The sequence below is a fragment of the Sinocyclocheilus anshuiensis genome, unplaced genomic scaffold (assembly GCF_001515605.1).
Source record: "Sinocyclocheilus anshuiensis isolate Anshui unplaced genomic scaffold, SAMN03320099.WGS_v1.1 scaffold1095, whole genome shotgun sequence".
In the NCBI taxonomy this organism is placed as follows: Eukaryota; Metazoa; Chordata; class Actinopteri; order Cypriniformes; family Cyprinidae; genus Sinocyclocheilus; species Sinocyclocheilus anshuiensis.
This window is the reverse complement of record NW_015544226.1, coordinates 802,002-825,953: the sequence shown is the minus strand read 5'-3', so window position 1 is coordinate 825,953 and position 23,952 is coordinate 802,002. Positions and strand designations below refer to the sequence as shown.

Sequence of the window (23,952 nt, the reverse complement as noted above, 5' to 3'; positions counted from 1 at the left end):
CGCTTCATCTATCTTCCTCCGAGGAGGTTGATGTGATGAGCGTCGACACGGAGGAGATTGTGGACTCGCCACCACAGTCCCTCGCATATGAGGAGCTCGTGGAGGTTGTTACTCGTGCTGTAGCTAAACGGAACATCGAATGGCCAGCCGAGAAACAGGACGCTCGTCCCAAAAGCAAGTTGGACGAGCGTTTCCTTAGATCAAGATCACAATCTTCATGTCCGGGCCTTCCGTTTTTCCCCAATCTCCATTCTGAGCTTTCGAGATCGTGGAATAAACCATATTCGTCCCGACTCTTTAGCCCCACTGTATCTAATTACTCTAACATCACGGGGCTGAATGAGAAGGGATATGGGGCGGTGCCGGGGGTGGAACAGACGCTCGCGAGCTATCTGTCCCCGTCCTCAGCAACGTCCCTGAAGGCCCCGAAGCTTCCCACCAGGCCAGCAAGACTAACATCCAGCCTGGTTGGGAAAGCATATACGGCAGCAGGTCAGGCTGGTGCGTGTCTGCACACTATGGCGGTGTTGCAGGTGTACCAGGCCGACCTGCTAAAAGACCTGGACACTAGGGAGGGAGAGGAATCTGACGCAGTCGCCGAACTGCGTCATGCCACAGATCTGCCACGGAGCAACACCTGTGGTTGAATCTGTCCGAGTTACAAGATAAGGACAGATTCTTCCTGCTGGATGCCCTGCTACAGCCTTCTGGCCTCTTCGGCGGTGCAGTAGACACTGTCGTCGAGAGGTTTCAGGAGGCGAAGAAGCAACCACCCCCAGGTATTTGGGACTACTGAGCGGGAGCAGTCCCAGCTGTCTAGCTCCTCATATCGCCAGACCCAGAAACAGAGCGGCCCCAGGTATTTGGGACTGCTGAGCGGGAGCAGTCCCAGCCGTCTAGCTCCTAATATTGCCAGACCCAGAAACAGAGCGTTGCGACCCGTACTCCCCCGCAGAAAGATCAAGGGGCGGGGCGGCGCTCTCGGCCGGGGCCTTCTAGACAGAAAACAGATCTGCGGACCGTTATTATGTCTAAGAGGACCTCGGCCATACGGTCCTGACAATTCCACCATCAGGACCGCAAGAGCAGCCCACCCTGGGGAGGAGAGGTACACACCTCAGTATACGGTGCCCGATCCTCCTCAGTGCCCTTGGGGAGACTTACTGATGCCCCTGCCACCCCCGGTGCTTCAGGGCCCAGTAGGCTCCGGCGAGCAAAATTCCCAGCTGCCGCCCGGCGACGGTACGGCATGGGAAAGCTCACCCCCTCAGATGATTGCGCTAGAGAGCATAGATCGGTTTTTCCCTGCCGGTCAACCGCTTCAGGGTACCGAAGTGGCTCTTCTAGTAACACCAGACGCCAGTCTCGAGAGACTGGTTCCCTTAATAGATTTTCTGGCAGCGTGGAAACTCACAATGGATCCTGCAGACTGTAGAGAGCGGTTACAGAATTCAGTTCGGTTCTCGCCCACCTCGCTTCAATGGGGTTATTCCTACATTAGTGGGCCCCCGAGCAGGCTCTGGTATTGGAACAAGAAGTAGAAACCCTCTTGAGGAAGGAGGCCATAGAACGTGTTCCTCCTCTCGAGAAAGGCCCTCAATGCATATTCAACTGACTATACAGTAAGTAACATTTTACAAGTTTTTGTCAACCTACTGTATTCTACTCACCCTAATACTAATGCTCTAATGACAGTTAGTTGACATGTAGTTGCAAACGTACTAATAGTTAGTAGAATTTTTAAAATGGAATAAAGTGTAATTTAACATAAATTGAAACAAATACATTTAATTAGAAACAAATAATATATGTACAAAATTGAAAGTTATGTTCATGTTTACTAATAGTGTTACAAGCCACCTAATGTTAGATAACGTCGTGGGATTCAACAACGATGCAGGCACAGTTGTCTCCTGCTCGTATCGATGCGATTCTCACAGCCGTGAGGGGAGTGAGAGAAGGTCAGTCACTTACTGTCAAACAGTTTCAGAGACTGTTGGGTCTGATGGCAGCTGCGTCCAACGTGATACCTTTTAGCCTGCTGTACATGAGACCCTTGCAGTGGTGGCTCAGGACCAAAGGGTTTTCCCCGAGGGTCAACCCGCTTCGCACAATCAAGGTCATGCGGTGATGCTTACGTGCCTTAGACATGTGGAAGAAACCTTGGTTCCTGTCTCAAGGCACGTTGCGGGGGGCTCCTTGTCATCGTGTAATGCTAACGCCTCCCTCACGGGTTCGGGAGCGGTCATGAGTGGCCGCTCTGCCCGAGGTCGGTGGGAAGGCCAAGGCTCTGGTAATGGAACAAGAAGTAGATACTCTCTTGAGGAAGGGGGCCATAGAACGTGTTCCGCCTCTCTCGAGAGAATCAGGGTTCTACAGCCGTTACTTCATCGTTCCGAAGAAGGATGGGGGGTTGCGTCCGATCATAGATCTGCGTCTACTGAACCGCGCTATCAAACGATTTCGGTTCAAGATGCTTACGATCAAACAGATTGTGTCTCAAATCAAGTCCGAGGACTGGTTTGTCACGATAGATCTCAAGGATGCATACTTCCATGTATCCATTCTTCCTCAACACAGGAAGTTCCTGAGGTTTGCTTTCGGAGGCGAGGCATACCAATATCAGGTTCTTCCGTTCGGTCTATCCACACTTTCACGAAGTGTGTGGATGCGGCGCTGGCTCCGCTGCCTTATTGCCTTAAGCCTTCTTTTGTTCCGCAGACGTTTTCCTCTTTTGTTTTTTATCCGCCATCTCTATCTTTCTGTCGCTCAGCTTGGCTAATGTCTGTCCTGTGCACTGAACACTCTCTCCTCCACATCATGAGTAAACACGCCCCTTACTGCTGATTGGCTACAAGTTTGTTTTGCTACTCGGCCCGAATCAGTTTTCTAAAGCGTTTTTGAAAAATCGCTTACCCTACCTTTAAGAGCGACATGAACAGATAGCGGGAGGCTAACGGTTTCAATCCATCCACACTGTCCCTCATTGTTCAGGCCCTGAGAGGCCATTAGGCTCCATAGAGGGCCGTCAGAGAGGCTCTTTCTCTGTGGATGGAGGGGTGCATTGGTGGAGGACAGCTCTGAGAAGGGCAGCAGGCCTCGGCTTTGATGGGGCCAAGTCAGGCTTTGGCTGCATTCCTCGCATGTCTCCCTGGTTTCCCTCTACCACATTACTACCTCCAGTCTAAACAAACAAGCTGCTCTCGAAGGCCCAAACCCTACTTTAAAATATAGGCCTTCTATTTTTAAAAGCAGGAACACATATTCTTTGTTTTTGTGCCCACAACCAAAGTTGTTCCACATGTCCCTGTTTCTAAGTTCTTGTCACTTGCCACATTTTGAATGGAGATGTTCTCCTCAGATGATGCTAGAGCAGAGAAAGACTCACTGTGTAAAGTTGGTTTGACCACAAAAGTCAAGGCCAGAAAAATTCAATGTACATTAAAATGTTTACTACAGTTTTTTTCCTCTCAAACAAACAAAAAAAAAATCTTCACATTTCCTCACACTTGGGTTATTATGCCAAGATGGTGCGGCAATTTTCATTTAAAACAGAAATGGTTTTATAGGCCATCTGGAAAAAATGTATGTATTCACAAATTTGAAAAACAAACTAATTTCATATACTGTGAGTGCTAAAACAGAAACACTTTGTTTCGCCATCATCCAAACAAAGACAACCGCAATGACTTAAAACAAAAGAGGTAACACGAGAAGCAAGATGTCTTACAATAAATATTCAAAAGAGTCTTCAGAATATATGCAGAATAGACACTAAGGCTAAAGCGAATGAATATTGCTCATGCCACTTTTGTATTTTGGAAACTACAATATAGGGTATATTTCTTCATATATCATGAAACCAGAGCCTGAGGCAGTTTTGCACAAAGGGGCAATGAGTGTGGTTAAATATCCTCTGATTGCTTACTGCAGAGCCTGAAATGGAAGACAAGAAGGGGGGAGCCAATGAACCATTCCTGTTTTTAGTGGAGACAATGACCTGAAATAAACCTTATGAGTGACTTGACGAATAGTGTCATCATGACCAGTAGTGTCAGTCTCCAAGGCAAAGGTTGTGAGAATGGTGAGATAGACATTGCCCTTTTGTGCGGCCTAGAACACTGTCTTCCCACCATAGTTTAAACTTTGACCATCAAAAGACATGCTGCAAAACTGTTTTCAGATCAGCAGCAAAGGGAAACCTGTAATCTTGAGTAAATTAATTGTTAAAGTAATTAAGTAATATTGCAAAACTACGTTTTCTATGGTCTTTACATTACAGTTAACTAAAGTAGACTTCATTAAAAGAATGTCTTCATGTAAGGATTTCAAATGAAAGTGACCAAATCCAACAAAAGCTAAGCATAACTGAAACTGTAACAAAATCTGTTCTTCTGCAAAAAATAAAAAAATAAATAAATGTATACACAAGATTCACCAACAGGAACACTAACAATCACCACCTTCTCCAGAGGTGTATTCAGAAACTCAGAGTATAAGCATAGGCTACTTCTGCTTCTGCATTTATGAATTTAAGGAAATATTAAAAGCCAAAGTCACACTATTTTTGGTTAAATAAGCCTTTAATAAGCTGATTTCTCTGAAAACATGTAGCACTGCAGTGCTGAAACATGTTGTGTTTGTTTAAGTGTCCTAAGCAACCCAACCAACGGTGTGACCTTGGGCCAGGACTATTTGTTTGTCTGACCAAATGGCAGACAGAGAGAGTGTTCAAGAAACCTGTTTGGAAACAGTTCTGTTTACATTTTTTGTTGCTTCATTTGGTGATGTGGAAATTATACTTTATAAGATAAGACTTCATAAGAATAATTTGCTTATATTTGACGTGAAACATATGACATAATGATGACAGACCTTTTCCTTTTTCACTGAGTACGAGTTATTATTCATCCGTCAGTTTATCTCCGTCTTCCTCCATCCGCACAAAGCACATATTTGCATGTAAAAAGCTGCATTTTAAGTTAAACAAATAAAGACATTTACATGAAAGCTAGGCTAATAAAATCTTGCTTTGTTTCTGCAGGTCTTCCGAGGCCTCTTTTCCTTTTGTTTCTGTCTAACATTCTTATCGCCTCCTGTCGGTCAGCTTCCGTTCTTATAGCCTTAAGGAACATCTATATTGTCTTTCTGTCTCAATCACACACACACACAGTCTCTTTGTCTCTCTGTCCATCAGGTTCAATTCTGAAGCAAGTAGTACTGACATCTCTGTCGCTCTCAGAAACACACACACACACACACACACACACACACACACACACTGGTCCTGTCACACTCTAGTCTAGATTCCAAGGAACTGGCTGCAATTAAACTGTCTTAGAGCTCACATATTAATCACTTATCTTATTTATGCTTTATGACTACAGTGAAATAGAAAATCAACTAGCAGAAATTAATTACATTCATTTAGAATAGGAGTTTCTTAAATGTTGCCCAGTTATCTAACTTTCTAACCTTAAAATAATCATTCACATTTTTAACAATGTTTTGGAGAACAGTAGGTACAAAAATATTATGATGAAATGTGAGAGATATATTAAAGGAGATATGTTTTGAACACAGTCAAAAGTCTGAGACTATATTAAAAAAAATGTAGGATTCAAAATCAAAACTTGTAAATACACATTTACATTGTTTGAAAAGAATAGACACATGTAGAATAATATAAGTAATATATGTATATATACACACGTAATTTAAATTTTAATGTATAAACTATTATATATATATATATATATATATATATATATATATACATATATATATATAATTTAAAAAAATTATTAATTTCAACATAAAAATTCTGCTGTCAGATGGTCAGATGATCATTCTCAAATCATGCTGGATAATATGACTATGGGATTCTACACAAACTTGTGATGTTCATGCAGCTTGAGTGCTGCTATCATTAAAGCAAAGGACGACTTACCAAACAAAATGAAATATAAAAGTATAAACCATCCCGAAACATGTTTGGATTAAGCGGTGGGAAGGAAGAGGCTCTCAACAGCATCAGATCGTGACCCGCCCCTGTTCACCCACACCAGTACACACACACACACACACACACACACAAACTCTCTCGCTCTCAGAAACACACACACACACACACACACACACACACACACACACTGGTCCTGTCACACTCTAGTCTAGATTCCAAGGAACTGGCTGCAATTAAACTGTCTTAGAGCTCACATATTAATCACTTATCTTATTTATGCTTTATGACTACAGTGAAATAGAAAATCAACTAGCAGAAATTAATTACATTCATTTAGAATAGGAGTTTCTTAAATGTTGCCCAGTTATCTAACTTTCTAACCTTAAAATAATCATTCACATTTTTAACAATGTTTTGGAGAACAGTAGGTACAAAAATATTATGATGAAATGTGAGAGATATATTAAAGGAGATATGTTTTGAACACAGTCAAAAGTCTGAGACTATATTAAAAAAAATGTAGGATTCAAAATCAAAACTTGTAAATACACATTTACATTGTTTGAAAAGAATAGACACATGTAGAATAATATAAGTACTCGTGACCCGCCACACCAGCGAGGAGCCCTAAACCCTCTACTGTCTCATCAACAGCTATATGACAGGCCTCATCCCACAGAACCACGATTCAGATTGACATCTCAATGAGGGGGCTGGTGCCAGTCTTTTACAAGCGCCATTTCACGGCTGTGCTCTTTGTCATCTCCCCCACACTCCATCTCACTGTGTGGAGACCAGCCCTTTCTTATTTTCGGAGCAGAGAGAGCTGCAACGGGCAGATACGGGGAGGGCCTCTCGTCATGCCCCACTGCCCCTCAATCGGTGTCTGAGTCAATGCCCACAAAAACTGGCTTGCTCCGTATACCTTGCTTTTGCATATGAATGAGCAGCCCATTGTTCAGCCTTAAATGCACATTAAACCTGTCTGGAAACAACCGAGAAGAGCCACACACGTTTTCCCCCACCTTAATAAACGAATTAATTGGGCATATGAGATTTAGGAGAGGAAGAACATCTTGGCGCTGTTTATTCCAGTCCTTCCTTAACCAACGGCAAGTGTCCCACATAAAGGAAAGGATGTTTATAGTTCTGCCAAGAGTAGCACAGTGTCTTTGTACAGAGGCCAAACTGAGACCTCTGGCTTTTGTCTACAAAAGAGGGGTTGAACAGACTCATCCTGCAGGGCAGACTGTTACCGAGACACCTTCGTCGTGTCCTGCCCTTCGCTCTGGCCTGTAGAGCAGACATTGGAGATGGGCCGAGCTCAGGCGAACCAGGTCAGCTGAGATCTGAGAGAGAGCAAAGTGCACGTCCAAATAAGAGTGATTAGACATATCAATAGGCATTTCCATTGACTCACACCATTGACTTGCTGCTCTGGTCAGCTTTCTTGTCAGCCTTGTTCAGCCGTGTTGAGCATTGAAAGTTCACGTCATCGACACAGAATCTCAGAAAATATATCATGATTGATGCAAATGTGTAAAGTTGAATCCAAGGGGTAGTTCACCCAGAAATGTTGTCATTTACTCACCCTCATGTCATTCCAAACTCATATGGCTTTCTTTTTTCTGAGGAACAAAAAAGCTGATGTAGCATGAAGTCAATGGGGTCCAAAACTTTCAAGTTCCAATCAAATCTAAACATTGATCAACATCTGTGTATGCTTGTTTCAAACCTAACCTCACTGGTTGTCATACTTTATGACGTTTGAGGTTCATGTTGCAATTTTGGTCATCAATCTATTGATTATAGAAAGTGAATATATCAGTTCAGAAGACACACAACACAGCAGGTAGTTCATGCTAACTTCATGTACTTTTTGGAGCTTGAAAGTAGGTCACATTAACTAATAATATGGACAAAAACATTCTTCAAAATTTCTTCTTTTGTGTTCTGTAGAAGAAAGTCATATGAGTTTGGAAGGACAATGGGGTGAGAAAATTATTGCAGAATTTTTACTATCCCTTTAAATTAGGGGTTCTGAATTATAAGCCTGTCTTTGACGCACACAAAAACTCAAAGATGCATAGTTAAACATGGAAAGGGAATGCTTCAGATACCCTTCATCTGCATACAAAGCTAAAAGAGGACCAAGTCTGAGAACATCTAATCTCTGGTTTTCCTGGACCTTTTCTCAGAGCTAGCAGTTTTGCTAAAATACAGGGACATGAATGTTGAAATAACAGCCCAAACTGGACATAAAGAATAAAGACTGTTTTTATAAGTGGGTTTGCATCTCAAAATCCAACAAATAGTCATTACATTAGCCCTGCATCTTTCACCCCCTACGGTGCTAAACTCTACTAAAATCTGCAAATACACTCTATGAAGAGATTTCTGTAAAGATGTGAATCGCCCAAAGCCATGAGTCTCCAGCTAATTTTTGTGGCATGCCCCATGTTGGGCTTTGTGTCCTGGCTCTAACTGCTTGGCTTCATCCCACATGCAGAGGCCCTTCAGGGCCAGAGTCCCAAAGGGGGACTCCATCCCCAGCCTTGAACAGCCGTCAGCCGCCCAGTGGGGTTTGTTTGTACTCGGTCCGAGCAGGAGCTCCGCAGTTGTTCTCACACAATGTCCGGCCCCTCCGATTTGGAGCTCAGGCCAAGATGCTCTCAACGCTGTATGGTAAGTAAGTAAGGAGCCCCGGGGCCTCTTAGCGGAGCTCCTGGCGGCCCAGCTGCACATGACGTTCCTCATCTTTCGTGCTTATTCTTTTAATTAGACACTCTGAGAATTAGCTCTCAGAGGGACACCTCCACCTTCTCAAAAAGCCCCAAGCTCATATACATAATCTCACCACATACCTCCACCCCCAACCCACCCTCATCTCAATAGCGCTCCCCTCCTTCACCCCACAGATACTCAAAAGAAGCCCACACCTCCCATTTCCAGGAGCCTGTGGGCGCAGTGAGAAAATGAAGACCTCTGCGCCCCTCCAAATCCCCAGGAATTTCTCATTAAGAACAGGTCCTGGGCTCCTGAGGACCCCCGGGTTCCCCCCGCACCTCACGCTCCCTGAAGAAGTCGACCCTCTCGCCCGACTAGAATGGACTACTCCAGTTCACTTTGTGTTAGGTGGCTGTTTCCCTGTTCGTGTTATTCATCTTGCTCCCATTCTCTGGGCACAAGAGGCTTTACCCGCCAATGGTGCTTTGAAAGTCCTAAAGACTTCCTCTTCTTTTCACCGCATTTTTTATGTGTGTGCATGTGCGCAAGTCAGTGTCCATAATGAAAGACCCGGGCTCTGGATAGCACAGAATAGGGGTAATTGAAATGACATTTTTTTAATGGTCTCCCATGACAGGAAGCGGGAGTTGGTTCATCAAGACGGTTGTGTGGTTTTGTGCCTTGTTTGGCATTCAGCTACAGGCCCATTTTATTGATGGACAAGTGCTTGAGTGATGAGAACAGAAGTGTACTCTAGTGTGAGCGGGACGCAGTCAAGAACAGTTATGTTTTTATTTCTATGTGGCTTACAATTGTATCAACTCTATATGCTAAGTGTTGAATCAGTATGTTTAAAAGGTAAGAACAATATGGTGTAACATGAACCAATAAAAATGGAGATTTTGCTACCAAAAATGAACTTTCGCTATACCTTACCTTTTAAACATTTCTGTTCAATCCTACCTTTGCAACTGTTGCCATCCACCCAGAATTTGCTTATTTCTAATGTAAGTCTATATAGAGGATATCTGCATTTGAATGGTTTTGACTTCAATTTGAATATATATATATATATACACTTGATTCCTGCATCCGCTCTCACGGACAAGCACGCACACACACACACACACACACACTGCTGTTCAAATGTTTGGGATCAGTAAGATTTTTTTATGTGTTTTACAGAAGTCTCTTCTGTTCATCATGGCTGCATTTATTTGCCCAAAAATACAGAAAAAAAAACAGTAATATTGTATAGTATTATTACCATTTAAAATAATGGTTTTCTATTTCAATATACTTTAAAATAAAATGTATTTCTGTGATGCAAAGTTGATTTTTTATCATCATTACTTCAGTCTTCAGTGTCACATGATCCTTCATAAATCATTCTAATATGCTGATTAATTATCAACATTGGAAACAGTTGTGCTGCTTAATATTTTTTTGGAACCTGTGATACCCTTTTCAGGATTATTTGATGAATAGAGTTCAAAATAACAGTGTTTATTTAAAATATAAATCTTTTCTAATAATATAAGTCTTTAATATCACTTTTTATCAATTTAACACACCTTTTCTGAATAAAAGCATTCATTTCTTTAAAAAAAATAAAAAGAAATAAATACTGACCCCCAAACTTTTGAACGGTAGTTTATTGTTACAAAAGATTTCTATTTTGAATAAATGCTGTTCATTTTACCTTTTTTATTCATCTAAGAATCCTGAAAAAAAAGTATCACAGGTTCCAAAAAAATATTAAGCAGCAAAACTGTTTCCAATATTGATATTAAATCAGCATATCAGAATGATTTCTGAAGGATCATGTGACACAGAAGACTGGAGTATTGGCTGATGAAAATTCAGCTTTGCATCACAGGAATACATTATATTTTAAAGTATATTAAAATAAAAAACAATATTTTAAATTGCAATAATATTTCACAATATTACTGTTTTTCTGATTAAAAAAAATGCAGCCATGATGAGAAGAAGAGACTTCTTTAAAAAGTTCTCAAAATAACCCGGAAATGACCGTTCTCAAATAATCAAGCTGTTTAGGTGGAAAAAAATCACGACAATTCATTCTATCCCATGTATGAATACTATCCAACAATTTTACCACTTTATGAGCTTATTTTACTAAAAAAAATCTTTTTCACAGAAATCTCCAATTTGCTCCTATGGGATGTTTTGTAAAGCTTGTCTAAGTTAACAACACCAACCAAGAGAGAGGGGGCGGACTGAGTTTAGCGAAGAGCCAAGCAAACTCCATGTAAGAAAATTAAACAAATTCTATAAATAAAAATGGATATGCGTTTGAATGCTTATAAATAATAGTCAGTATTCACTGCAGAATGATCTTTGTACAGTGGCCTGCACATCATCTATGAAAGAGTGATTGACTCCATCTAGTGGAGAGAATGACTCTCTGCCTGCATGTGATTCCACACATGGCAACATTTTGAAACACTCTGAATCATAACCAAACACAAGACAGGACATAACCCTACTCAAGATGAGCTTAAGACGTCATTCGTCACAGTCAGTTGGCTCAAGTGTAGCATGCAAAATATAATTTCCTCATCCACATGAAGTCAAATTACAGGTCTAAACTTGAAATGTATTGTTATCTATGTAGTTTTTGGTTTAAAACCAGGATTGAGCTGTGGTGTTTACATTCCTCTGCACAGAAGTGAACAGTTTGCTGTGCATTAAGTTTCTGTAAGCCTTTGTGCTGTAAATCTACAGTCTTTGTTTATACAGGATGTACAATAAAACTTTGAGTGAGTCATTTAGTTTTGTTTCTCAACCACTCATGCCAATTTGTGCTATCATTCAAGACACTGGGTTGTTTAAAAAGTTGAGTAAGAGAGGATGTGGAAAAGGAGGGAAGCAGTGAGAGTGTGAGACAGATAGAAAGCAGGAGAGAGCTGTCACAAATGAAGACAGCGGTCAGCTGGGATGGCGAGGGTCAGAGGTTAAGGAGGAGAACAACGGGGGTGGAGAGTGGAATCTCAAACAACAGGAAAAGACTTCTACACACAGACTCCGGAACTCTCTTTGAGAGATGGTGACAACCAGACACCTTCAGCAGATCAGCTGATCTATTCTAGCGTAATGTGTAGGATAGCCCCTTCTCATCAGTGTGAGAGGAGACTCCATGGCCCTGTTCTAAATGCCACTCAAAATTTTTGGTAACAATGCCACATATACTGTCTGGAAGTAGTCCACTGCACTACAGACACTGCAAGTGGACGGACTGATGTGGGAAATCATAAATCATAAAATGTGAAATATATCAATACGGTGACATAGACCTCATGGACATGCATGAGCGAATGCAAATTCCTATCAAGTGTGCCATTTGGGACAAGGCCCAGGGCAGTGGGCTTCTTAAATTCTTTTGCTGGATTGTACTGCCCCCTATCAGTAACATTTGTTACTACATTTGATAGTTTGTAAAGATTTTAATTAAGTAGGCCTTCAATTAAAATATAACACTTACATATAACTTTGTTTAATAATTCTGTTTTCTTATAATTAACCTAATGATATACTGATTTCTTATTAATATCAGTTATTGGATTAACTTTTTGTTGTATTTATCAGATGAAAATTATTTAAACGCATTTTGTGAAAGTGAAATATCCAGGTTCTGATTAATTTTGTTCATACACTAAATGAGTCTACAACAATAAATAAATAAATACAAAATCAACAAAAGTCTTGTAATCTAATAAAGGGTAATAGGTCAAGACAAAACTGACTCACCACTAGGGGGAGTAAGAAAGAACAATGCGCATTTTAGGCTTGAGAAATACTAAAAGCGTGGTATTAATTAATCCGAAAAGAGCAATATAAACAATAAGACAATTATAAGCAAAATAGTAATATAATTTATAAGTTATTTATGAATTTCAAAAGTATGCATTATGCATTAACAGGCAAAATATATTAGTGTTTGTATAAATTTGCAAAAACGTCTACATTCATTACAGTTTTGGATTTGTTTTATTATTTATATATATATATATATATATATATAATTTTTTTTTTATAAAACTTTTTTTATAAAATTACCTTTAACAAAAGTGTTCCATCCGTGACCTTTATGGACCTTTCACTTTGGCCTTTTAATACCTATGTTATGCAGCTTTAAATCTTCTTTTTTTTTTTTGTAAATCAAATTTTGACTAAAAATTTTGCTTTTTTTTTAGGATTTAACCCCTCACACACAGTGTTCCATATGGCAGGGTACAACGGAGTTAAAAGGCCCTATGGATGTAACTCTTATATGACAACAAAAACCAATACTTATTTATTTTACTTTATTTACCATTCCAGACACAATAGAGATTTGACACAATAGATAATATATATATATAGAGAGAGAGAGAGAGAGAGTATTTATGAAATACTTGTAAACAAAAATTGCAAGGGCTATTGTTGATTTTTATAGCAGAGTAATAGATTTAACAATATAAATATGAAATCCCAAAGTGACTTAAAATGAAAAAAGGATAACATATCTTTTACTGAAACTGTGTCCCAAAGTTCTTCAACATTTATTTTTACACAAATTGTGTTATTTCATCAATATTTAATTAATTAATTAATTTTTATACCAAATTTATTTATTTATTATGTATTATTATAACAGTCATAATTAAGAATTCATACAGTTTTAATGATATGTAATATTGTTCAAATTTAAACACAAGAAGCAAAAAAAATCAGAATAGCCAAATTATTCATATCAAAGAGTAGGCCTAATCATTCATTTCAGTCAGTGTGCAATATTTCTATGCCTAGATGTACAGCCTGCCATATTCGACTGAGGAATATGTATTCGCTCGCTTTACAATTGACAGAGAAAGAATATTACGGTTATATATAGATTGGGAAACTTTACTGGAGCTCGGGTGTATTTTCTGTCAGGTGCGGCGCTGTTCAGGCGAAGCGGAAAGCAGCAGGCCCACAGACAGCGCTCAAACACTTTCTCCCTCAGCTCCACGCTAATATTGACATCTTGCGCAAATCTCCTTTTGAGGTGCTAGCGAGAAACATCTTTAACGAAGTCGTCAGTCGACATGACAACGTTTCCCAAACCTCAAACACGCGCTCCCTTATAATAAACCTCACGGGACTATAAAGTAAAGGTTTTGCGTGATGCAGGATTTGGAACAGACATGTTGTTAAGCACCAGATATGTGTATCGCTGACGGTATCGAAATCTGTTTGCTTGTAACGTTAAAGCGCTCCAGTGTCACATTAACACGCTCACGCGATATTAAACTCGGCCACAATCGTCGAGATGATGTCGGACTCCTCCATTTTCCCTCTCCTCGGAAAAAAATAAATAAATAAAACAAACGGCAGAGCTGGGAAAACAAACGCGCTGTTTACATGTTTAGACGCCCAAATAATATAGTTTCGATGTCATTTTCATATGTCGAATCGAATGAAGTGCTTTGTGCTGCGCAGCTTGCGGTATTTTTGTATGCCTCGTTTGTTAGCCACACAAAATCCTCTTAGTATATATAAATACATATACCACGCCATCGTTTACTGCGCAGCACTGCTGAACGCACGTGTATGTCTTCACGCGCAGTCATTTGATCAACTCTAATGTAAAAAGCGTCTTTGAAAGACGAGTCACAACTTCTTGAATATATAAAGTCCTACCTAAAATCGAAATTTAACACTTTGTGGCCTGTGCCAGCACACGGCAGACTCCATCTTGAATGATCAAGAGCGCTGAACTTGAATAAAATCGCGTAATTTCATACGGTTCCGAGTGTTTCCAGGTTGTGGTTAAATGCTTGGGTTTATTTCAGAAGAGGATTATAAGGAAAAGATCACTTATGGGTAGAAATGTCAGCTCGTTACAAGAGCACAGTTTCTTGCAAGTGAGTGGGAACATAGTATTAATAAGACGCCAAATGTTATGTTAAACGTACATTTGATGGTTTTATGAAATATATAAATATATTTGGGGATAAAGTGGAGCATAGGAGTTGAGGAGAGCTCCTCTCACAGGGGGTTGGGTTGCCGTGCCGATTGGCTGCTGTTCATAGACATACAGTCACGGGCTTGCAACAGAACCAGGGGCAGGTCGACAGCAAGGAAACCATAATCATTGAAAATGAAAAGTACAACGTCCGTATCGTAACCCAAGAGGTACGTTGTGACTCAGACATCGCGCACTGGACAGGTTCCTCTCTGTGTGAGTGTTCTAATGCATGTGTTTGATGTGTTTTTATTTTGAAGGTGTAGAGTGATGATATTATGAATGTGTTCTCAGGTTCTCTGGCCTACTACTGCAGCTGCGGCTGGGATTTTCTTGATCCACTTTCACAATTTGAAAAAAAAGGTCATTTCACGCGCACAAACGAAGAGTTTTCAATATCAGTGACATTGGCCAACATGTAAATGGTAAGATTCCATCGGTGTTTCCTTAGGCATCACATTTGGTATGTTTTAAAATAACGAAATATTAAGTAGAAGACCGATGTAACTCTGTGAACTCGTGCTGATGTTTGTTCGGGAGAGAGATATTATTCATATAATATCATATAAATATTGATGAGATTAGCACGCGTGACAATGAGCCCAGCGCTGCCAGTTGTACATGTATGTCATTACTGTATCTCGTCATGTTGTACTTCTTCATGTGAATTGTGTGAGTCAGAGTTCAGTCTTTGCTCTGTCATATATGTGCGCCCGCTTTCATTGCTGCGTTCCTGTTTTATGGAATATGTTCGTTTACCATACTGCCCCTACTAGGAATAGTAAGCAGTACGTTATTAATCCGGCCGAACGTACAGTCACGCTACAGTTCTTATGTTGAAATTTCTTTATTTCAACATAAATTTAATCTACATTGTAAAAAAAACAAAATCTCAGTATAAGTCATGTAACTAGATAAATAGATCCAATTAAATAAATGATACACAAATATTTACATTGACTTATGTTGTGTATTCCACTTATTTGTTAAGCAAAATGATTCAGAAGTGATTGGAAAGGGTTACAAAACATTTCTATAGAGTGGGGTTTCAAAAATCTTCACAGAATACAAGTGCACTTTCTTAATCTACCAAGAAATGGTCAATTACAAAAATCTCTCCAAAAGCTGGACATATAGACTGATATTCAAGGAGGTCACAAAGAACCTCAGAGTAAGATCTTCAGGACATTGGCTAAGGTTTGTCAGCCCACCATCAAGTAGACAGGAAGGACATTGCTGCAGCACCAAGAAGAACATTGCTGCCTGTCTGAAATTTTACAAAGGCCATGTGGATGAGCTAGAAGACTAATGGAAGAATATTTTGTGCACAGAGTCCAAAATAGAGCTTTTTGGTTTTAATGAACAGTTGGCGAAAACTAAACACTTCAATAATGGGAACCTCATCCCACCCATATAGCACAGTGGTGGCGGTATAATGGTTTGGGCAGCTTTGCCCTTCTTGTCATTGTTGGAAATATAAATTCTGCCTTATACCAGAAATTTCATTCCATAAAGATGAATAATGAAGTGTTCCTGCAGCAAGACCACCACTCTAAACACATAAGTATGTCTACCATTGAAAGGTTAAAGCAGAAGAAATGTAATGTTTTGGAATAGCCAAGACAAAGTCCTGATCTTAGCCCAAAATTTTCAGCTTAATAATTCTTAAATAAGTGAAAATATGTAATTATATAAACATAAAATTAATTATATATTGTATATGTAGTTAAAAGGCATAAACTTGCAAACAACAATGCTGGGCACTTGTTGGCAGCTTTCATTTACTATTACTGCTATTCCTTTTCAATTCCTATTCCAATTCAAAATTTTGATTACAGTTTTTAAAGAATTCACAAATAAGCACGCACAAATTTGTCTGCTGATCTAATTTCAAGCATTTAAGCATATTGTAAGCCTTTAAATCTAAATTCCTTTTTAAGATGTTTTCAGTCAAGTGAAAACTTTGACTAGTGGTGTGTATTGTTATCAGCATTCATTTTAGAATTGTTATGCTCTAATTGTTTTTTACACACACAGATGAAGTGAATGTTTATCTGTATACACAAATTTGTTTTTCAGGTAGGAAGCAGTGCCATTATGATCCACCCACATGTGCATACTCTTAGTAACTGTACCTGTCCACAGGTGCCTGATCCACTTGAAAGTACATGGAAAACATCACCAACCAGCAGACAGACACTTGGCTTTAACACTGGCCCTTCTTGTCTCATCTGTCTAAGGGTTAAAGTCTAAGAGCAAAAGCTTACTCACTTAACGTCCGTAGAGAAGCCTTAACGATCTGACCTTTGGGATTTAGGACCTGCCTCTGCCTGACAGGGACCCACAAGGCTTATGGGACAGTGCACACACAAGAAACTCAGATGGGGGCGTGGTAGCCAGACTGAGTTGTTGACACGTCTGTCTAAAAATGGATGCAGCTTTGACTGACAGCTGCACGTCCCCACCCAGTCCTGATTTTAGTCTGGACTCATCCAGTCCGTTTGCAAATGGACTGCACTTTGAGTCAATTCTGTTTGAAGATGAGGACGAGGATGAAGTTATGGATCCAGAGACTGGATCTCAGCTGGAAAGAGCCTTGTGTGGCTCAACAAAATTGGATGTCAAGCCTAAAAGCAAAATTTCAAAGGGTCGCTCATTTCTGGGGCAAGAAGCTGTATTTGAAGACAAGTCTACAAGTGATTGTGGGCTTTCTTCTCTTGTGAGCAGGCCTGCTGGGATTATAATGGCAAGTTCTGGTTCTGTCCCACCATCCCCAACATCAAACCACTACAAATATTTTTTAGATATCTCTTCATACTACTGTCAACTGTGGCACTAGCTTTTAAAATGAGGAACATGTAAAATCTTAGAAATGGAATTTTCATAATAATTAGCTTAGAGGGCACTACATTTTGACAATTTCGAAACTGTTCTTATGCTTGGGGAGAGAATGGATCATATTGAATATTTTATGAAAAATGTTTTTTTTAGGTGATACTGAAACTATTCAGCTGTAAATTAATCTCATTCATATATGATGTCTACCAGCAGACAAAAAAAATGAAAACAAAGGCTCTACCACCAGTGAAATATTTGGAGGGTGAAGTAATATGGGCTAAATTCAACCGTAGACCATGGTGGCCATGTCAGGTGACTGTTCACCCAGTTGAGGGAGTTTACCACAGAATTAAAGGTAAGTATACAATCACAGAAGACAAAACCACAGAACACACATTTCTAACTTCATGAACCAGATTCACAACATTTTCAATGGCTTTTTTTCCACGTAATCCACCCCAAAATATATATTAAAAAAAATTAAAAAAGTGACGTGACATGTGGCCAAGTATGGTGACCCATACTTGGAATTAGTGCTCTGCATTTAACCCATCCAAAGTACACACACACAGCAGTGAACACACACACACCGTGAACACACACCTGGAGCAGTGGGCAGCCATTTATGCTGCGGCACCCAGGGAGCAGTTGGGGGTTTGGTGCCTTGCTCAAGGGCACCTCAGTCATGGTATTGAAGGTGGGAGAGAGTGCTGTACATTCACTCCCCCCACCTACAATCCCTGCCGGTACAAGACTCGAACCCACAACCTTTGGGGTACGAGTCCGACTCTCTAACCATTAGGCCACGACTTCCCTAAACAACTCTTTATCGAATTGTCCTTCCTTAAATTTCTTTGTGCGATTGTGTTTCAGAGCCACCAGATAGGACCAATCGGCAGTATTTCCTCAAGACATTTGGGGAACCTGAAGAACAGGCGTGGGTCCCTGAGCGATCTACTCATATATTTGTGGGTGGATATCAATTTAACAATCTCCCAATGGTGAGAGGAAACGGACGCCAACAAGACGAAAACTCCAGACATTCTGTAATTTCTGAAACGTCCTTTCAATTAAATAGATATTGTGACATTTTTTTAAAACCTTTGTGAAATTGTTACTCTTGGGTTACTTTGCAGATACCCAAGCGGTTTCTGAACTCTTGGAGAGCTAGTGTGGTTGAAGCAGAGGCACTTCTCCTGGAGAAGCCAAGGGTCACCACTCTCTGCTCAGACTTCACCAAAACAATCACTGAAGGAACTACAAATAATACAGAAAACAAAGTGTCTGTGCCTGTGGAATTACCCAACATTAGTCCTCTGACCAATGGAACAGTTGCACAAAAAGACCACATGAACACCTTACCACATAATCAGGGGTCTAAAAACCAAAAGAAACAGAGAAAGTCTTCAACACATTTTAAAAAATCAGAGGAATTTCATTGTGAGAAGGATAAGATTATGGAAGCTTTGGACAGTCCCTACTCTGACATTGATTCTGTACCACAGATCCGCAGATGTCCCAAAAGCACTGAGCAAATTTCGAAGCACTCTGCTGTTAATCAATCAAACTCAACCTCAAGTCAACTTCCCATTACAAATGACAAAGAAGTAAAGAAGAACATGGAGAACCAGGGTGGCCTTTGGTTTAGCAAAGCAGGGAAAGGTCAGGTCAACGGGGGACTTAGTCGTGCTGGAATTAAATCTGTGAACTGTTCTTTCGGGAAGGTATCTTGTAAAATTAAGATGCCAGATTCCATAAGCATGAAACCCAAAGACAAACACATCACTGGACTTGAACATCTATCTACTGAAGCCAAGAAAGCTCTCAATAGGAGAGTGAAGTGCCTTCCAGCAAGTAGTCGCCTGATGACAAGAGCACTGAAGGCGATGGAGGAGGCAGAGTGGATGAAGAAACAACTGATAAACCAAGAGTCAGCATCAAAGGTCGAAACAGAAAATTGTGTGTCTTCTTCTGACGTTACGATGCCAGAAACAACAGATGTAGACAACCATATCCCTTCACAGAAGATGTCAACTACAGCAAGCTGCGATCTGAAAGAGGACTCAAAAAGTAACATACGCACCCAGCTATCATCGGATCTTCTGAGTTTTAAAGACGATGCAAATTTTGTCAAATCTGAAGATGAAGCTTCTTTGATATCTCAAGCACCTGTTGCCTTTTATTCATCCAAATACAAGCAAGAGAGTCATGCTTCTGATTCATCTTCTAGTTCTACTCCATCTTTGCGCTTAAAGATGGAAGATGTGGAGAACATGAAAGAAATAACCTTCAAATCACTAACAAATGATCACAGTGGCCAGCCTTTGTCATTTCATCCTGATGCAAACTATAAGTTTAGCACATTTCTAATGATGCTCAAGGATATGCATGATAGCCGGGATAAAGATGGAACCGCATTGGTAATAGAACCGTTACCCATAAATGAACTTATTAAAGAGGAGCCATCACTGATTCTGGATGTAAAGGATGAGATGACCACAGTAAACACCGTGGATACACAAAAATGTCAACTGGGCAAAACTGCATCAAAACAGAAGATGAAACTGAAATCTGGGACAAATATGATCCCAGAAATTCAGCTTACCTCTTCTGTGTCAAAAAATGCTCAAAGACCTAGCAAAAAAAATTGTTTGAAAAAGAAAACCACTGAGATCGCAGCAAACATCCACTTGAAAGATACATTTGACAAACTTCACCTGCCCTCAGAAGAACCAGACTCCAAGTTCTCGGCTAATGTGCCCAAAAAGCGTTGGCAAAAGTTTGGCCAAGTCAGTAACAAAGCATTACATGTAGTCAAAGGTACTTGTATTAAAAAAACAGAACAATTACCCTCAGAAAATTGTGATGTTTTGGTGGGTAATACAATTAAGTCTTGTCCTTTTGCGCCTGGGAAGGAAACTACCATCAATGCATCTGAAAATACTCAAGGCAACTCTCAAAAAAATGACATCACAACAGGTAAGGTAAATGTAATCCATGCCAACATCATCTAAGGATAATGTGTAGTTGTGAAATTTTGAGTGGGCTCAAAAATGTTTGTGCTTTTCACAGAATGCAAACGTATTAGAAAACCTAGCAAAAGACTCATAGAATGGACAGAGGAATATGATCAATTGTTTTCTACTAAGAAGAAAGCAAAAAAGAAACCTGAGTCCTTTACTAAGGTAGCTCAGTTTATGTTAGCTAATCAAGTTGATGATGAGGAAGTTTTCTTGTATTCTGTAATTTTAACATTCTGGCAACTTTTTTAAACTTATGAATAGGTTGAAAACAACAACTGCAGTGGCCCAGTGGAGAAAACATCTGGCGAAAGTATACAGAAACCTCAGGTGACAGAACAATGTGTGTCAAGACCCATGCCAGAATTGCAGACTCCTCCTCCAGAAGACCTGTCTCGGAGCACTCCTTCAATAAATACCACGCCATGTCAAGAGAGACAGGTGTTGTCTGTAGACACGCTAACTCCACTTCCAGAAACAATCCCATCCCCATGTGGTGAAATTTGTCATAAGGAGGAGCTTCAAGGACAAAATGCTTTAGCCACTGGTGAGTAGCTCTTTCGAAAGTTTACATAATTATGAAGAAAGTCACAAATGTTATGAAAGTTTGGAAAATACTTGATATTTCTCAAACATTTCTGTTTTTGCAATGGCCATATGTAGACCTATTGCAAGCCAGAGCCACTATTTATTGCTTTTTAATTTATTTTTAGGGCTAACCATATTCAGTAATTTTTATCAGAACAAACATAACAGTCAAAAATAAATGATTTTTCATCATTTAAATAGGTGATGGTGTGTGTCTAAGCACAAAGAGACAACGGAAACCCTCCAAAAAGATTCTAGAAAGCTCCATTGAAGCTGAACCAATTATTGTGCCTAAAAGAAAGGTACTTGTTTAAACTATAACTATTTTAAAAACATACTTCTTGCAATTGTAGTCTAGTTTGTTTAGTTGGTCACACTTTAGTTTGGGGACAAATTCTCATAATTAACTAACTATTAACTACTACTTTTGCCTCAATAAACTCCTAACTGCTGCTTATTTAGTAAGGTAGTTGTTAAGTTTAGGTATGGGGTTGGATTAATGGATCTAAAATATGGTCATGCAGAATAAGGCATTAATATGTGCTTTATAAGTACTAATAAATATGCTAGCAATATGCATGCTAATAAGCAACTAGTTAATCGTTAGAATTAGTCTCTAAACTAAAGTGGTACTGTTTAGTCTAATGAATGGAAAATTGGGCTAATAGCATTATCATTCACAGGTGAAGTCCCAGAAGATTTGCTCATCTGGACAATCTACAAATTCAGGTTTGACCATTGAAAGCTTTCAAAACTGTGTTTGTTAAATTATTAAAATCATAAAGTTAAGAATATTTTGAGACATAGCCAACAACCAGAGAAAATTCCAGGACCCCGTTTCGTGAAAGTTGTTAATAGAGACCATTGCCACCAAATGACATGTTAACTGACACTGATCAAACTTGATAACAGGTGAATATGGATAAAGATCAGTTCAATAGTTGAAGTCTTATTAGAAGAGGCTTTCATAATGCCTGTGATAAGTGAATTATCATCAGTTATATCAAATCATGAGTTTTTCTTCCATTGATGTTGGAAACGTGAAGAAGCCTGAATCTCAAATAATCTTTTCGAAACAAGATGTCTCAAATCTAAAGTAGGGATTTTTTAGGGGTACCAGAAGAGCGGAGACAGGCAGCCACTGAACATTTTTTGTAAACAGTAATTTCGTCGTTTCAGCAATTTTATTTGGTGCCTTGATTGACTTTTGAATGAATGTGTGTTTCAATTGTGTTGTAGATGAAGGAATGGGACAACAAACATCGAAAAGTAAGAACAAGCTATTTTTTGAGCCAATCGACTCAACAACTGCCCCAATCCTCAAAAGCACAGAGATGGAGACAGAAGTTGCCCCTGAAATGCCTGATGCAGTTAACCCAGAATCAGCTGAGGATGGTTCAGACAATCTCAAATGCTCAGGTTCAGAGGTCAGTAAAATGAGCTAGTCTTATACTTCTGTTATTTCTTAGTAGCTACTTTATTACCTAAACAGCTACTTCATAATGCTAATTTCTAATCAGCCAATCATACAGCAGCAATAATACACAGGCATGGTCAACAGGTGGATGTTGTAACAACATCATCTTTGGCCACAAGTATTAGAAAGGTGTGCGTTATAAAGTGGCCACTGTAACTACCATAGCTTCTCACATAGTCTGTTAACATGTCAATCTTGTGCAGCATTATGTTCAATTAAAAAAATGTTTTTGATTAAAAAAACAAATAAATCTGATTTCTAAGAACACAGAGTGAAATGCAGCATTCAGTACCACAATACAAATAATTCAATTAAAAAAAAATGCAATCAACCTTCCTAAATGCTCACTTATTTAACTAACCTGAATATGTGGCATTTTGTTCAGATGGTTGAATCTAGTTATGGCTTGTGTTCTGAAGAAGAAAATTCAAAATCCCATGAAGGAGTCTCGGATAAAAGGCTCTCAGGGGAGAAAGGTGGCAACACTTTACTCAAGGAGAATGTGTGCCAGGTAGGTGTGTTAAAACTTGTTCACACCAAGAAAGATAACTGTAATGATACTGTAACTATAGTGCAGATGATAATACATACAGTGGGTACGCTGCAATATAACAAAGAGTGAAAAATTGAAGGGGGTCTGAATATATTTCCGTACCCACTGTATGTTGTCTGCCACTTTAAATGCTTAAGCTCGTTAAAATAAGGTGTATTCTGTATGGCTGTCAATGAATAATGTGTTCATCAGCTAAAAAAAATTAATTGAAATCATTCCTCTATATCGTTATTGTTTTAGCTGTTGTGTGGACTTTGCAGTTACCATTATAACCTTTATTGTCTATCTTTTTTATTTTTTCTTGGACATTTGAGAGTACACAGTTATTGTAGGAATACATACAATCAAACTACAATAGAAAGTATAGAATTTACATTTAGTCATTTAGCAGACGCTTTTATCCAAAGCGACTTCCCTGCCGGTACAAGACTCAAACCCGCAACCTTTGGGTTACGAGTCTGACTCTGTAACCATTAGGCCACGACTTCCCCACAAGATGGCTAAAGGACTCAGCTGCTCGGATTGAGTTGGGCAGGTCATTTCACCAGGAGGGAACAGTTGAAAAAATGATGAACTGATGAAAAACTGATGAAAAAGTCAGTGAAAGTGATTTTGTGCCTCTTTGAGATGGCACAATAATGCGTCGTTCACTTGCAGAACGCAAGCTTCTAGACTAGAGGGCACATTAGTCTGAATGAATGAATTTAGGTAAAGGGGTGCAGAGCCATTGGTGGTTTTGAAGGCAAACATTAATGCCTTGAATTTTATGCG

At 39.5% G+C, this 23,952-nt stretch overlaps 1 protein-coding gene across 8 annotated transcripts in view; it reads left to right on the top strand.

Annotated features, from left to right (window-relative positions):
* The first annotated feature begins 155 nt into the window (after positions 1–155).
* LOC107697366 (histone-lysine N-methyltransferase, H3 lysine-36 and H4 lysine-20 specific-like) overlaps positions 156–23,952 on the top strand; it is a 36,655-nt gene continuing 12,858 nt past the window's right edge. For 2 of the 8 annotated variants that reach the window (XM_016498126.1, XM_016498132.1), the window contains exons 1-12: positions 14,736–14,875; positions 15,000–15,130; positions 16,851–17,451; positions 17,757–17,898; positions 18,417–18,589; positions 18,680–20,522; positions 20,616–20,728; positions 20,828–21,110; positions 21,353–21,453; positions 21,835–21,880; positions 22,391–22,578; positions 23,014–23,139. In XM_016498126.1, coding sequence (XP_016353612.1) covers positions 17,134–17,451; positions 17,757–17,898; positions 18,417–18,589; positions 18,680–20,522; positions 20,616–20,728; positions 20,828–21,110; positions 21,353–21,453; positions 21,835–21,880; positions 22,391–22,578; positions 23,014–23,139 — 3,333 coding nt within the window. In that variant the 5' untranslated portion in view covers positions 14,736–14,875; positions 15,000–15,130; positions 16,851–17,133. Of the gene's footprint in view, positions 166–14,126; positions 14,134–14,735; positions 14,922–14,965; positions 15,131–16,850; positions 17,452–17,756; positions 17,899–18,416; positions 18,590–18,679; positions 20,523–20,615; positions 20,729–20,827; positions 21,111–21,352; positions 21,454–21,834; positions 21,881–22,390; positions 22,579–23,013; positions 23,140–23,952 lie in introns of those variants that run through there. The other 6 variants (XM_016498130.1, XM_016498127.1, XM_016498128.1 and 3 more) reach the window with 6 other exon arrangements.